Consider the following 14,315-nt stretch of genomic DNA (forward strand, 5'->3'; position numbering starts at 1 on the left):
AAAAATATAGATATTTTACAGAAAGTTGTTGATCAACATTTTTGATCGAAAATTTTCAAAGTTTCAAAGAAAGGATTTAGTTTGATGCCGAACTTTAGTTTGCTTCCAAGTTATCAAGTTCTTGTATGACCTCACCACATTAAAAAAAGGAAAACTAATTTTGTATTTTTTTTTGAATTTATAGAAGGTATTAAAGTGTTTAGTTTGAAAAAACACACACTGTTTTTCAGTAATCCCTCAAAGATCAACTTGTGTGTGTTTTCTTTTTTTTTTTTTTCAACACACCATCCACTAATTGATATCAATTAAAATAACCTATTTTAAACTAACCAAATCACACCATTTATTTATTTGCGTTTTCACTCTAAACATTTTTGTTAACAAAATCAAAAAAAAATTTGATTGGGGCATATGTTCAGTTTTTGGTTATCTAAAATGTTTATTTTTGAAGTTAAAAAAGTTGTCAAAACCCATTAAAAAAATTAAAAAGTAAATTAAAAATTAATTTGATTTTGTGTGTTTTTTTTTGATTTTTGATTTTTTTTTGGTCTGTCGCCAACAATGCATTTAATCTCCTCCAGTTTCACTCCAACAAAAAACTTCCAAATCTTTAATAATAGTATAACAAATAAAATAAAATTATATATTTACAGATAGGAATATAATAATAATAAATAATGAAGAGAGTTGCCATTTTATTGACTTTATCGCTTATGGTTGCTTTGGCGTCAGCCGTCAGTTCATTCAACTATGCCACTTGTATTCTCCAACCAGTTGGAAACTCAGGTGTCTCTGGTAACATTCTCATTGAATCCAGAGGTGGCAATATTGCCTTTTTGACCAACTTGAACGGTCTCACTCAAACCAGCCACGGTATGACTATCCGTACCACTGGTGACATCTACGGTGCATCCACTGCAGGTGAAGTCTTGGGTGCTACTGCAGTTCCATACGATTGCTCCACTGTTGCCGGTTCAATTGCTAATGTCACCAATGGTGTCGACGGTCTTTACATCAAGGCTAACCTCGACATTTCCGGTGCCAACTCGATCGTCGGTAGAGTTTTGGCCATCACTGATGTCGCCGAAGGTTGCAACACCACCGCCAGCGCCACCGTCCTCGCCCAATGTGTCATCGGTATCGGTAACAAAGACTTTATTCCACAAGGTTCTGGTATCACCCCACCAGCCAGCGGTATCGTCAACACCATCGCCTACCAGGCAGCCGATGCCAGCACTCCACAATCTGGTATTTGCAATCTTTCGCCAACCACCGGTAACACTGTCAACGGTATCGTCTACTTCAACTTGGAAACCAACGGTAGTATCACCGTCACTGCCGCCATCAACAACTTGGACACCTCTTCTGCCCACGGAATTCACATCCACGGTTTCGGTGATTTGATTTTGGCCAACGGTTCCTCCGTAGGTGGTCACTGGAAGACCGGTTCTCAAGTACACAACTTGCCACCAAACAACACCCGTGAGCTCGGTGATTTGGGTAACGTCTGTGTCTACGAGAGCAAGATCGGTTACTACAAATACAACACCGACTACTTTGGAAACCAAAACTCTGTCAACAACTTCATTGGTCGTGCCGTCGTTATCCACGCCATCCGTGACGCCGGTTTCAACGCTACCTTTGGTGCCCGTATTGCCCAATGTGTCATTGGTCTCGGAACTGCCACCAGCCACCAAACTATCCCATCAACCCTCAGTTTCGCTTCCGAACCAATCTGTACACCAGATACCACCACAACCACTGGTTCCACCACCACCACCACCACCACTGATGCTACCACCACCGGTACCACAACTGGTTCATCCTCCACCATTGTTCCAGCTTTCATTATGATCATCTCTTTGATCAGTTTCTTATTGTTGTAAACATATTATTAAAATAAATAAAAAAAATTAAACAAATAACTTTTTAATTTATCTATGTTGAACTACATTAAATTAAATCTGGAAAAATATTTAGATAAAACTCTCTTATAAATGTTAAAGTGTTCATGATCAAGAAAAAATTTACATTCCTGAACCACACCACTTTTGTTTTACACTCCGTAAAGATAAAAAGACACACCAAAAGAATAAAATAATAAATAATTGTTGATCACCATCATTTTTAAAAAAGGTTATTTATTTTTTATTGTCTTCTGATGTGAGCACCACACACACTGCAAATATAAACATTGCTTGGTCTGCTACAAATGATCTTTGGTGCTGATGGAGTTGTAGGGGTTGGCTGAGGTGTGGGAAGTGGTCCACCACGGTAATCAGCTGGGAAGCCATTGAGTTTGTTATACTCTGCCCATACAAAGGGTGGTGCTGTTGGTTGAGGTTGAATATATCTTTTGTTTTTCATTATCAAAAATTAATAAATATGATTATTATTAAATTATATAAATAAATTATTTATATACATACCCTGCTGGAGTTATACCTGGACCTCTATAGTTTGGAGAAAACTAAATTAAATTAAAATTGGTTAATTATTTATTCTCATTGATTTCTATTATTAAATTTGATAAAATACATACTCCATTTGCTTTGTTATAAGCTTCCCAGCTGATAGTAGGAGCATTTGGTGCTGGAAGTGGTTGTCCATTTGTTCCAACATAGTTTGCTGGTGACTATATTTATTTATTTAAAGTTAATATTAATAAATATATTCTTTTCAAACAATATTATACTTACCGAATTTGGTCCACGGTAGTTTGGATGGAACTTTTATAGAAAATAAAATATTAGTATAAAATAATTAAATTTTGCAAGTCTATTTGATAGAATACTCCATTCGCTTTATTGTAAGCCTCCCAACTTATTGAGGTTGCACCTGCTGGTGGAGGTGGAGGTTTGTTTCCTGGAGTTGTGCCTCTGTAGTTATCTGGAAAGCCATTGATTCTATTATAGTCAGTCCAACTAATAGATGTAGCATTTGGCTGTGGAAGAATACTAGCTTTAGGACATGCCTGGCTGCCTCCTCTGTATCCAGGTGGAAAATTGTTTGCCTATTAAAATAGAATGATATTGTTAATTTATATAATCCAAAACAATCGTTAGATATTAATAGTTTTTTACCTTATTATAATCCTCCCATGAAATAGATGTGGCCCCTGGTGCAGGCATACCTGGTTTTGCTCCTGGATTTTGATTTGTTACCTATTTTGATTTTTAAAATTAATTTTCCTTTACTTTTGTTTATTTTAATAATACTACTACATACAGGATTACCTCGATATTCTGGTGGAAAACCATTTGCTCTATTGTAGTCAGCCCAACTAATAGCAGTTGCATTTGCAGCTGGTTTTACTGTGCCAGCAGGTGGCTTAATTATTTATTATTTATAAGTAAAAGTGGAATAAAATATGGTAATGATTAATAAATTAATACTTACTATTCCTTCACCTCTATAGTTTAAAGGTCGACCAGTTGCACGATTATAACCCTCCCAATCTATGTAACTGGAGTTTGCAGTTGGCATTGTTGGTGCAAGTGGCTAAAAAAATAGTTAAATTGTTAGCAATATTGAAAAATTAGAAACTTTTTGTTAATATACAAACAGCATTGGGACCTCTATAGTTGGGTGCGAACTAATAAAGAATAAATATTGTTAACATATGTTAATTAAAATATGAAATAATAATCTACTCACATTGTTTGCTTTATTATATGCCTCCCAACTTATGGTATTTGATACAGCAGGTACAGGAACACTTCCAGCTGGTGGAGTGTTTGGACCACGATAATTAGGTGGAAACTAAAAGACAATATATTTATTAGTATAAAATCTATTATAGTTATTAATAAAGTATCTTACACCATTGATTCTATTATAGTCAGCCCAGTTTATTGATTGAGGGTTTTGACTTTGAACCGGTTGCTGTTGTTGTTGCTTTGCCAAGGCTTGAAGTGCAGCATTGTATGCTTCCCATGAAATATGTTGTTGCTGCTGTTGTTGCTGTTGTTGCTGCTGCTGTTGTTGTTGTTGTTGTTGTTGTTGTAGAGCTAATGCTTGTTGTTGAGCTTGAATTTGTTGTTGAGCAAAAGCTTGTTGTTGCATTGCAGCATTGTATGCTTCCCAGGAGATGTGTTGTTGTGGTTGTTGTTGTGGTTGTTGTGGTTGGACTGGTGCCAATCCTTGTTGCTTTAGGGCAGCATTATAAGCATCCCAAGAAATATTTTGTTGCTGTTGTTGCTGTGGTGGTTGAACAGGCGCAATACCTTGCTTCTGAAAAGCAGCATTATAGTCTGCCCAAGAAATACTCATTTTTTATTATTTACTTTGGAATCTTTATTATCACTAATAATATTGACAAAATTGATAATAATAATATATAAGCCAACAAACTAATCCATTTTTAATCAATATTATTAATATGAAGATTTTTTGGATCTTGAATGACCATTCAATGTTGACACTATCTACTACATCAAATTTCAAATACCCGTTCGCTGAATTATCAATGTAAGTGATTGAAATCGCCCAAAAAGAACACATTTGAGCCAAAACATTAATACCTAAACAAATCTGTAAAACACATATCTTTTGATCTGATTGGTCCTGCCAAAAGATAGGTCCTGTAATCAATCAAATTGAGGTTGCAAAAACTAATTTTTTGTGAAAAAATCGATATGATCCCAAATCACACAATTCTTGACAATCAGATATTTAAATACATTTAACAAATATTGATATTCAACATATAAATGTAAACATTAGCACCCATTATCAAGCTGATCTATCGATCGTAACTTTACCTTGAAATCATGTGTTGAACAACAAACATACTTTAGATTTTATTGAAAAAAAATATAGTTTAGTCAACAGGCTAGTTATTTTATCTTAAACTAAACTTGTTATAATTATTATTATTATTATTTTCAAGAATTTCTTATTTTTCATTTATCATTATTAATAACATATAACTAATCGATATGTCACAATTCGAAGGATTGAATAGATTAGATACTTTTTTAAAGACCACCAAGAACTGGGAGAGATATGAAATTGGTCAAGCAATTCTAAAGGATTTGACCAAGAATGACTATCTTCAGAGTACTAGAGTCATCATGGATTTTATTCAAGCTGGAAAGCCTGCGCAATCAGAGTTTCCAAGTACATCAGAGTGGATGATGGACTATGCAGGACTTTCAATGACCACTGCATCCTGTTTTTTCTATGCTTTGTCTGGTAGTTTAGCTTTTCCAGTTACTGCTGGTGCCCTTTGTGTACTCTGGGCTGTCATTACACTCGCGAAGAAGTATATCGATGCGTCGGGTCTTCCTACACCCGGCCAAGATATGACACCCGACCATGAGAAGGCATTTCAAACTGCACTACGTTCGATCATTGGAACTGAAATCCAAACATATGACAGTGACCTCTTGATTGCATTCTATCAATCTGCTCAAAAAAGATTAAAAGATCTTTCAATTGCACTTCAAATTGTAGGTATTTACTTTACAAAGTTAACTCAATTGAGAAAACTAACCAATATTTTTTATTTTTTTAATATTAGCTTGTTCAAAGTAATTATACAGATGCACAAGTAAAAAGTAGAATTCCAGATCTTTATAGAACTGCAGAGAATGCTCTTTTCGATGTAATGACTCAATGTGCAAAAGAGAGTACTGATATTGGTTCACTTCCAATGTATGCCTATGCCAATACAATTAGAATGTTTTTGATTAGAGATGCACTGCTGTTTGGTGAAAAACAATGGGGAATGTCACCGGTTATCTTGAGAAAGAACGATCTTGAACAAAATATGGCATCGTCTCTCAACCAGGGTCTTGCCCATGTCAGGGCTGTCTATGCCAAGGCCGAAGCACGCTGCATTGCCAACGATGGACGAAACGATGTAAACACTTTCAACAAGCTAATGCAACTGAGAAATCATATGGTTAAATACGTATTCCAATTCGCCAATCTCTGGGAATATATTGCCGCCGAGCCATACAACACTTTTATTTATCCACAGAGATCACATCTCTTGATGAGCAAGGTTGTCGGTTGTCCAGTAAAACCAGGTACCTCTGAATCCATTCTCACCGCCAAGAACTATTACAGGGCCGATCTTGAACAGCTGAAGCAATTCGTTGCCAACGATCGAACTCTCTATTGGCGTGGACAGCCCCATGGATTCTACGGACAGACCGATATTCTCGGTCACTCTATCTCATGGCTGCAGAACTCTTACCACGAACCAACACTTCTCACTCCTCCCGACATTAGAAGTGCCGGTCTCGACGACAAGGCGTATGTCTCCAATCGCTATGGTGTTTCAACCGACACTCAGAGTACCTACCAAGATGGAATCTACTTTGACGGTTTCCAAGTTGAGTATGATTTGATTCCACGTGACATCACTGTCTTCAAAGGCAAGGGTATTCACACATTCCAACAGAACTGGACACACGGTGGTAACAATCTTACGGACGGTTCACCAGAGTGGTCTTGGCATCTCAGACAAGATCAATATGATTTTGCCAATATTACAACCGTTAATAAATACATTGTGCCAAAGGATTTAACAGTAGAGCAAGTCGGTAAATTGGCAAATATTCAATCGATTCCCAATGTTAAGGAGGTATTTGCTTTCGAACATTATAAACTTCATAGTCTCTTCTCATTTGGTGTCAATCAACACTACCAATCGATTGATTCACTCGCCGCCACATTCATGCCAATCGACGCATTCGGTGTCAACTATGCTATCAATCCAGTACCGAATGAAGTGCATGCCACTCTAATCGATGCAGTGAGAGCACAAACCTTCAGTTCAACGACACCACCATTGATTGTTCCCGATGGTATCATGCCAGGTGTTCCATATGTTCAAATCAACGCCGGTAACACACTAAGCTATGAAATTCACTTTAAAGGAGAAAACAATGTATGGAAAGACTTTAAACTCAACTTGATTTCAATGGAAGAACCCACATCTGCACAGATAAAGATTAATATTGAAGGATATGATCTAGAGACAATGACAACTCAACCAAACAAGAGAATCACTGAAGGAAGAGAGATATTCCGTATGCAAGGTGTAAGCTACACAGTAATTAACATTCAATTACTTTCAGGCTCAATCAAATTAAGATCATTAATGTTAGTTCCTCAGAAATAAATTACCCTATAAGATTATCAAACAATTTATCTTTTATCTAAATTTGGAAATATTTACATAATTAAATTATTAAATTCCTAAAATATTAAATTAAAAGAATATCTAATGGTCTCCAAGTCAGATAAACCACAAATCAGAATGTATCCTTCGACAGAAATGGTGCTATTCTTATGTAAAGCAAAACTCTATTAAATTGTATATTTATATGCTATGCTGCAGGACAAACCAAGTTTAATAAGAAAAAATACTTTATATTATTAACTTTAACTATTCAAAAAATAAAGTCAAACTTAATTTTACTTCCCAAATCTTTAAAATATTGGAATATGATAAGAAGAAAATAGTTGATCTTTTTAAATTTTATGGTCTAGCTGCAATTGTACTAACTTGCACTAATATTAATTTCAAATTGAATTAACTTGGCTAATTTCAAATGGAATCAACTTGTCTTAAGTGCAGGATGTGATTGATTTCGCGTGTAAACTTTCATCGAGATCTCCAAGATTCATAAATCTTCTTTGATTTTCTTCCTTTTTTTTTGATTTTTACAAGTTTTTTAAAACAGCAAAAAAGTGTAAGACCATTTTTTGAAATGCAAAGTTAAGAAATGACTCGATCATAGCTATCCATCGATCTACTTTAAACTCATGAGTAAATAAAAACAGATCTTAACAACATTACTTTTTTAGGAATGAAGAAAGGACAAAAAAACCATTTCGCTTTTTAAAATAATAATTTATTAATTTTTTTTTTAATTATAAATAATGTTTTTTTTATGATAAATTTAAACAATGTATGTATTTATTTAATGATTAAAAATTATAAATAAATAATAGATTTATAAATAAAATTTTATTTATATAATATTAATTAAAAAAAAATTTTAATATTAAAAAAGTAGAGTGATTTTTTAACCCTGTCATCAGTACCAATTTGATAAATAAATGTTGATGAATTTATTTGGGTATCTAAGTTATTTAGAGAAATATATTATTGAAAAGTTGTTATTATTTAGATTTTGAAATATATTTTGTTAGAAATTAAAAAATTTGAACATAGATACCCCAAATAAATTCGAGACAACAACTCTGAATGGAATATCATTTACGATCACGGATACTTCCTCCTACCAAAATATCAAACACGGTCAAACCTTCACCTTTGGTTACATCGATCACGGTAGAGTAGCTCCAATCTCTATATCAAGTCACTCACTTATTAAACTTATTAATCTATTCTTTTCTTCTTTCATAACGTTTATCAATAATATAAATATAAATAAATAATATTTATTTTTCCATCGAATTATTACTTTCAACTATTATTTCTACTTTGAATAAGCTTGATCCGGGTACAAATATAATGACAACACGATGATGTTTTCAGCATAAACAATATAAAAACAATCAAAATGTGGGGTTTTCAGTGAGTGGTTAATAACTCATAATGACACCATGATAAGATCTAAAATAGGAAATATATTCAAAAAAAAGAATGAAAATGTAAAAAATTTTAACTTATAAATAGATTAAATATTTAATAAGTAATAGAAATATTTTTATATAAATAATAAATACATACATAAAAAAATGAGAGAAATAGTTATAACAAAACCAGGATCATACGATGTACTTCAAGTCAGAACATCACCTGATCCAACCGTTGGTGCAGGTCAAGTTAAAATCAATGTTAAAGCATGTGGTTTAAATTTTGCTGAAGGTAATTATTATGTCTAATATATATTTAACAACAAATAAAGAAGATTAGATTTTAACAATGTTTTAAGTTATGGCAAGACAAGGATTATATCCAGATGCACCACCTACACCTTGTGTTGTTGGATATGAAGCTGCTGGGGTTGTGGGTGAAGTGGGTGAGGGTGTCACATCGGTTTCAGTCGGACAAAGAGTTGCTGTTTGCACCAAGTTTGGTGCTCATTCCGATACCATTGTTTTAAGCCATCAAATGGTATTCCCGATTCCTGATGATATGACATTTGCAGAGGCAGCATCGATTCCAGTCAACTATATCACTGCCTATCATATGTTGTTCAGAGTTGCCAATATTCAACCGGGTGCAAGAGTTCTTGTTCATATGGCTGCTGGTGGTGTTGGTGTCGCCGCCATCCAACTATTGAAAACCATTCCAGATGTCACCATCTTTGGAACTGCATCACCAAGTAAACATGAATTCATTCGTCAACTCGGTTGCACACATCCCATTGACTATACAACCAAAGATTATGCAACAGAGATCACCAACATGTATCAAAATGAACTAGAAGGAAAGAGAGGTGTTGATGTTATCATTGACCCATTGGGTGAATTCAAGTATGTATTATCTAATAATGTTGTTTTTAATCATTATCTAAACTAATTGTTTTATAAAATAGGTCTGGATATCATATTTTAAATACATGTGGACATATCATTGCATTCGGTGTTACCAACATGGTAAGTGGATCAACAAGAAGTATCTTTAATATTTTGAAACAATATATGAGAGTAAGTACTATATAGTATTATTATTATTTTATATATATAGAAAGATGAAATGACTAACTTTACTTACCAACAAATAGATTCCATCGTTCAATCCATTACATTTAATGAATGATAACAAGACTGTTTCTGGTGTAAATATTGGACATCTTTTCATTCCATCGCATATACCAATGATTAAGCAAGAGATGTTAGAGATTCTAGAGTTATTCAAGCAAGGAAAGTGTAAGGCTATCGTCAGTGAACAATTCACTTTTGAGCAAGCTGGTGAAGCACATAAATACATTGAACAAAGAAAGAATATCGGTAAAGTTGTTCTTGTACCAACTGAGGCCGATAGAGCAATGATTCCTAATTCTTAAACATTCAAAACATACTCTCCTGTTATCTCTATTCGAATTTATCTAAATTTGTTTAGCATCTTTGTAAATAAATGAATATTAAAATAAAAGTAAATGAAAACAAACAATAACTTATTTAGACAGTGGGGGTATACTATTATAAAAACTAAAAATTAGATAAATGAAAATAAAGTTGATACTAACAATCAACTAGGCTTAAGTGCAGTCAATATTGGGGTTTTGCAAAAAAAAAAAAAATAAAAAGGGTTGCCCCAGGTAGCCCCTTTTTTTCTTATTAAAACCTCTTATTTCCTTTTACATATAAAACTATATTTATTTTTCAGTGTATCTAAAAGAAATCATCAGTTCTATCAAAGTTTTGTTGATATTTATTTATTAAACTGATAATGATCTCAAAAAAAAAATGTAAAATTAACTTAATTTTATAGCTTTATAATATTATTCTATTTTATTTGTGCAACCAGTATCCTCAAAGAAATCATTAGTTCTACCAAATGAGTGATATCGAATAGTTAAATAAGCAATCACTGCCACTGAATAAGTTAAATCTCTGTTTCTTGTCTTTTGGTGTTTGTATATTTTGCTCTGATCCATCAACCACCAAATGAACTCTAGTATTTTCTCGGTTATGTTGCATAATAACACTTTCGTTTTCCAAGTAATCAGAATCGATGGATAAGTCTTCGAAATATCCAACGCAATAATCTGACAATATTTTCAGAACTTTACGAAAATTAGACCTTAATACATATACACTTCCTTCGTTGGTATAAAAAAATACGTTCCATTACTTCTTATGAAAAGTTATGCCTACACCTTAAAAGAAAAGCTAAAGCTTCTTCATATATAATTTCATGATAACTGCAAAACTCTAGAATGTTTTCTTTGGACAGTTTAAAGAACTGGAGATGTTCATCTTCTTCAAAAAGGGTTTCAATTCTTTCTAATTACACAACTCTAATTAGTTTTAAAAGACATTAAATTTATTTGCCTTTAGTTTTCTTTTTTTTTTTTGGTGTATTATTGACATCGTTGTCAACAATCTTTTTTGATGGTCTACCCCTCTTTGCTGGTGGCTCTTGAGGCATACAAGTATCTTGATCGATATCTGATTCCTGGTCAACATTGGTGATGTCTGATGAAGAAATCTTATTTGCTTCACACCACGATTTCCAATATTCTCTCTTATTCTTGAGGTAATCTTGTAAGCAGTTGAACTTGCAAAAATAAACAAATTCAAGTGGCTTGACAAATGGGTTACTACACTTAAGGTAGTTACTTGATGCTGAATAACAGTTCTGGCAAATTTCGCTTTTATAACCAAGTGTAATCGGCTTACTAGGGTCTTTTATTGAACTAAAGGATTCTTGGAGGAAGCTAATTGATTCTAATGAATTACTTAAATGTCCTGGTCGACATACAGCTATCCTTTCCTCTCCAAAATGAATGTATATCCTGTGAAGCTTACGAACAGGCGAAGAACATACAGGCGCTCTCACGATATTTCCATTTGTTACGTCTCTGATTGGAGCTGAGAGATAGCATTTGAGTCGTTGTTGCGCATCTCCATCTAATTGCTTTTTCCTAGCATAAGAATCCATTTCTTCTTTATTGATATCTGATTTTGGTTTTGATTTTGAATTACTGGTGGTGGTAGTGGTAGTTGTAGTTGGTATTAGAGTGATTGGAGCTGGTTTTGAATCATAAATAGAGTTGTGATTGGAGGTTGGTAAAACTACACCTTTTGATTCTAATAATTGTAATAAATGTGCTATTTTCTCATCTTTCTTTTGTAATTCTTGTACAAGTACTAAGTTTTGAATATTTAATTCGGATAGCATTTGATGGTACAATTTACAACACCTAATCAAGTGATTTGTCTCGTTGAGAGCTTCCATCTTCTTATTACAAAATAAACAATATGGAAGCAATGAAATCGTCTTATCTTTGAAGAATTTCACTAATTCATTATCATCTTCATAATTACAACATTCTATTGTATTGCTTTCCGATGTATTCATCTTTTTTTAACTATACCAATTACAAAAGATAAGTTTGGTTTTAAAAAGAAAAAAAGGGTTGCCTGGGGTTTTTTTTTTTTTTGCAAAACCCCAATAAAAAAATGAAAAACCCTGAACTTAAGCCAACTAACTTTATGACAAAGAAATAATTTTAAATGAGTAAGTTCAAGAAAATAACTTAGTAATAAAAAATTAAGACAATCAATTACTCTATATATACCTGAAAGTTAGATATCAAACAAGAAAAATTATCTTAAAAATGAAGATTAGACAGGAATATTTAAAGAGTTTTGATCAAAAATCATTCCAACTCCGTTCTAATAAAAATAAATTTTGCGATTGGACACATTTCTCTACAGTCATAATCATAACTTTCTTCAAATTTGGTGGTCCAATAATTAATTAATAATTCTATCATTATCAAATAAATTTGAAAACAAGTTAAATTTTTTGTGTTTGTTATAAATAGGGATTTGATTGTTTGTTGTGTTAAAAAAATAATCCATAACTTTGAATTATGTTCCTTTGTTTTTATTGTGAGAGAGATATCAATTAATAATCCGGATTATAGACGATTTGATCAACGCAGACAACATGAACTTTGTCTAATTAGATATTTAAGCAAAGGTTTGCTTGATGAAAGCCTTTCTCAATGGGGTGACAGACTTCTTGTGGGCCTTCTTGGTAACCTTCTTACCGTTGGATCTACGGCTGTGAACGGCAGCTGGGTTCAACTTCAACATAGCCTTCAAGTTCTTCAATGGGTTTCTACGAACGATGGTACCACGTGGGGCGGTAACAGAGTGTTGGGATTCCTTGATGGCGGTTTGGACTTCATCGGAACCGATCAAACGTTGGACATCAGCGTTTTGCAAGACTGGACGTGGGAGACGGAAACCAGACTTGTTGGCGGACTTCTTGGAGTAGGTACCGAAGATGGAGTCCAATTGCTCGAAGGCAGATTGGGTCCAGATGACGAAACGACCCAAGTGACCACCTGGTGCGAGCTTCAACAAATTCAAACGGGAAACGTTGGCAACATCGACACCTGGCAAGTTTCTGAAGGCATGGCTCAATTGTGATTTTCCGGAGCAGACAATTAATGGACCACGACGGATGGTGTAACGTCTGTTTCTTGATTTACCAGCACCAGCTCTCAAGTGCTTTGAGTCGTCACAACGTTGGACGTCGGCAAAGGCGTTCAACTTCTTCAACAAGGCAACGGCGGCGTTGGTCTTGGTCAATGAGTCGATGACAGAGTTGGCAACGACCAATGGGACTTCGGCGATTTGTGAGATTTGGTGACCACGGGCCATGACCAAAGCTGGGATGGCAGAGGCAGCCAAAGCGGAAGCGACGGCGTATCTCTTGTGGTTGACGTTGACCTTACGGTTCCACTTTCTCCAGACCTTGTTTGGACCGTACATACGACCACCTCTACACATATTACCGAAGGCACCTTGACCTGAACGGTGAGTACCGGAACCGGCAACACGTGGAATACGAGCAACAGCACGACCAGTACCCCATGACTCGGCAGAGGTTTGTTCACCAGCGTGTGATGATGGAGCGTAAGCTTGTCTGTGATTCTTGTTGACGTTGGTATGTACAAAGTTGACGAGGTCTGGTCTGATTGGGGTAGTCAAAACAGCTGGAAGCTTGACCTTACCAGAGACGGCATTCTCACCGTTGTATACTTGAACGAATGGACGAGCGGACTATATAGTAACAAATCAAATCAAATCTCATATTAGAACACCTTTTCTTTTTATAATCTCATCTCTAATCTGTTGTATGTGTTGTGTTTTGTCTGCGTCTGTGCTGTTGAATCTGTAGAGAGAGAGAGATATATATGATATAGGATACATACCATTTTGTTCTTGATATCTAATTATTAAACAAAGGATAAAAAAAAATTGAAGATCTCTGATTCTTTTTGTTAAAAGGGATACAGAGTGACAGTCGGAAGCTGAGTGGTAGTGGGGTGGTCAGGATTCGCTCGTCTCACGCATCCAAAAAATTTTAAAAAATTCATTCAATTGAAAATTTCATTTTCAACGTTACAATGTAATTGAAAGTGAGAATGCATTCTCAATAATTTAATCAGATGGTCAAAGTTAATTTTGACCATTTGCAGATCTATAACTTCAAGAAACAATATAGAAATTAAAATGAATCAATCATTTATAAAAATATATTTAATGTTTTTTCATAAAAAAAATAAAATAAAAATATATAATTTTAATTAATTAGAATATATGTTCTGTTCATTCACCACAGAATAATTATAAAATGC

General features: G+C 34.2%; 7 protein-coding genes across 7 annotated transcripts; 4 read left to right on the forward strand and 3 right to left on the reverse strand.

The window, feature by feature from the left end:
- Positions 1 to 677: 677 nt before the first annotated feature.
- Positions 678 to 1,886, forward strand: sodB (superoxide dismutase; the record flags this gene model as incomplete). The annotated part of the gene is made up of 1 exon (XM_020579454.1): positions 678 to 1,886. One exon carries the CDS (start codon positions 678 to 680, stop codon positions 1,884 to 1,886), a length of 1,209 nt encoding a protein of 402 aa, XP_020430129.1.
- Positions 1,887 to 2,148: 262 nt separating this feature from the next.
- Positions 2,149 to 4,272, reverse strand: PPL_08647 (uncharacterized protein; the record flags this gene model as incomplete). Its single annotated transcript, XM_020579455.1, has 10 exons — positions 2,149 to 2,353; positions 2,430 to 2,470; positions 2,543 to 2,635; positions 2,700 to 2,729; positions 2,795 to 3,013; positions 3,084 to 3,164; positions 3,229 to 3,330; positions 3,400 to 3,501; positions 3,658 to 3,762; positions 3,823 to 4,272. 10 exons carry the CDS (start codon positions 4,270 to 4,272, stop codon positions 2,149 to 2,151), a joined length of 1,428 nt encoding a protein of 475 aa, XP_020430130.1.
- Positions 4,273 to 4,940: 668 nt separating this feature from the next.
- On the forward strand, positions 4,941 to 7,135 carry PPL_08648 (uncharacterized protein; the record flags this gene model as incomplete). The annotated part of the gene is made up of 2 exons (XM_020579456.1): positions 4,941 to 5,453; positions 5,525 to 7,135. 2 exons carry the CDS (start codon positions 4,941 to 4,943, stop codon positions 7,133 to 7,135), a joined length of 2,124 nt encoding a protein of 707 aa, XP_020430131.1.
- A 1,589-nt stretch (positions 7,136 to 8,724) lies between these two features.
- On the forward strand, positions 8,725 to 9,998 carry PPL_08649 (synaptic vesicle VAT-1 family membrane protein; the record flags this gene model as incomplete). Its single annotated transcript, XM_020579457.1, has 4 exons — positions 8,725 to 8,854; positions 8,922 to 9,465; positions 9,528 to 9,639; positions 9,717 to 9,998. The coding sequence occupies 4 exons, from the start codon at positions 8,725 to 8,727 to the stop codon at positions 9,996 to 9,998; spliced, it is 1,068 nt and encodes a 355-aa protein (XP_020430132.1).
- Positions 9,999 to 10,109: 111 nt separating this feature from the next.
- PPL_08650 (uncharacterized protein) lies at positions 10,110 to 12,019 on the reverse strand (the record flags this gene model as incomplete). Its single annotated transcript, XM_020579458.1, has 4 exons — positions 10,110 to 10,131; positions 10,490 to 10,721; positions 10,990 to 11,215; positions 11,486 to 12,019. 4 exons carry the CDS (start codon positions 12,017 to 12,019, stop codon positions 10,110 to 10,112), a joined length of 1,014 nt encoding a protein of 337 aa, XP_020430133.1.
- Positions 12,020 to 12,278: 259 nt separating this feature from the next.
- Positions 12,279 to 12,425, forward strand: PPL_08651 (uncharacterized protein; the record flags this gene model as incomplete). The annotated part of the gene is made up of 1 exon (XM_020579459.1): positions 12,279 to 12,425. The coding sequence occupies one exon, from the start codon at positions 12,279 to 12,281 to the stop codon at positions 12,423 to 12,425; it is 147 nt and encodes a 48-aa protein (XP_020430134.1).
- A 211-nt stretch (positions 12,426 to 12,636) lies between these two features.
- Positions 12,637 to 13,892, reverse strand: rpl4 (60S ribosomal protein L4; the record flags this gene model as incomplete). Its single annotated transcript, XM_020579460.1, has 2 exons — positions 12,637 to 13,737; positions 13,890 to 13,892. The coding sequence occupies 2 exons, from the start codon at positions 13,890 to 13,892 to the stop codon at positions 12,637 to 12,639; spliced, it is 1,104 nt and encodes a 367-aa protein (XP_020430135.1).
- Positions 13,893 to 14,315: the final 423 nt, after the last annotated feature.

This window comes from Heterostelium album (genome assembly GCF_000004825.1).
Source record: "Heterostelium album PN500 unplaced genomic scaffold PPL_scaffold9, whole genome shotgun sequence".
NCBI classification, from domain to species: domain Eukaryota; phylum Evosea; class Eumycetozoa; order Acytosteliales; family Acytosteliaceae; genus Heterostelium; species Heterostelium album.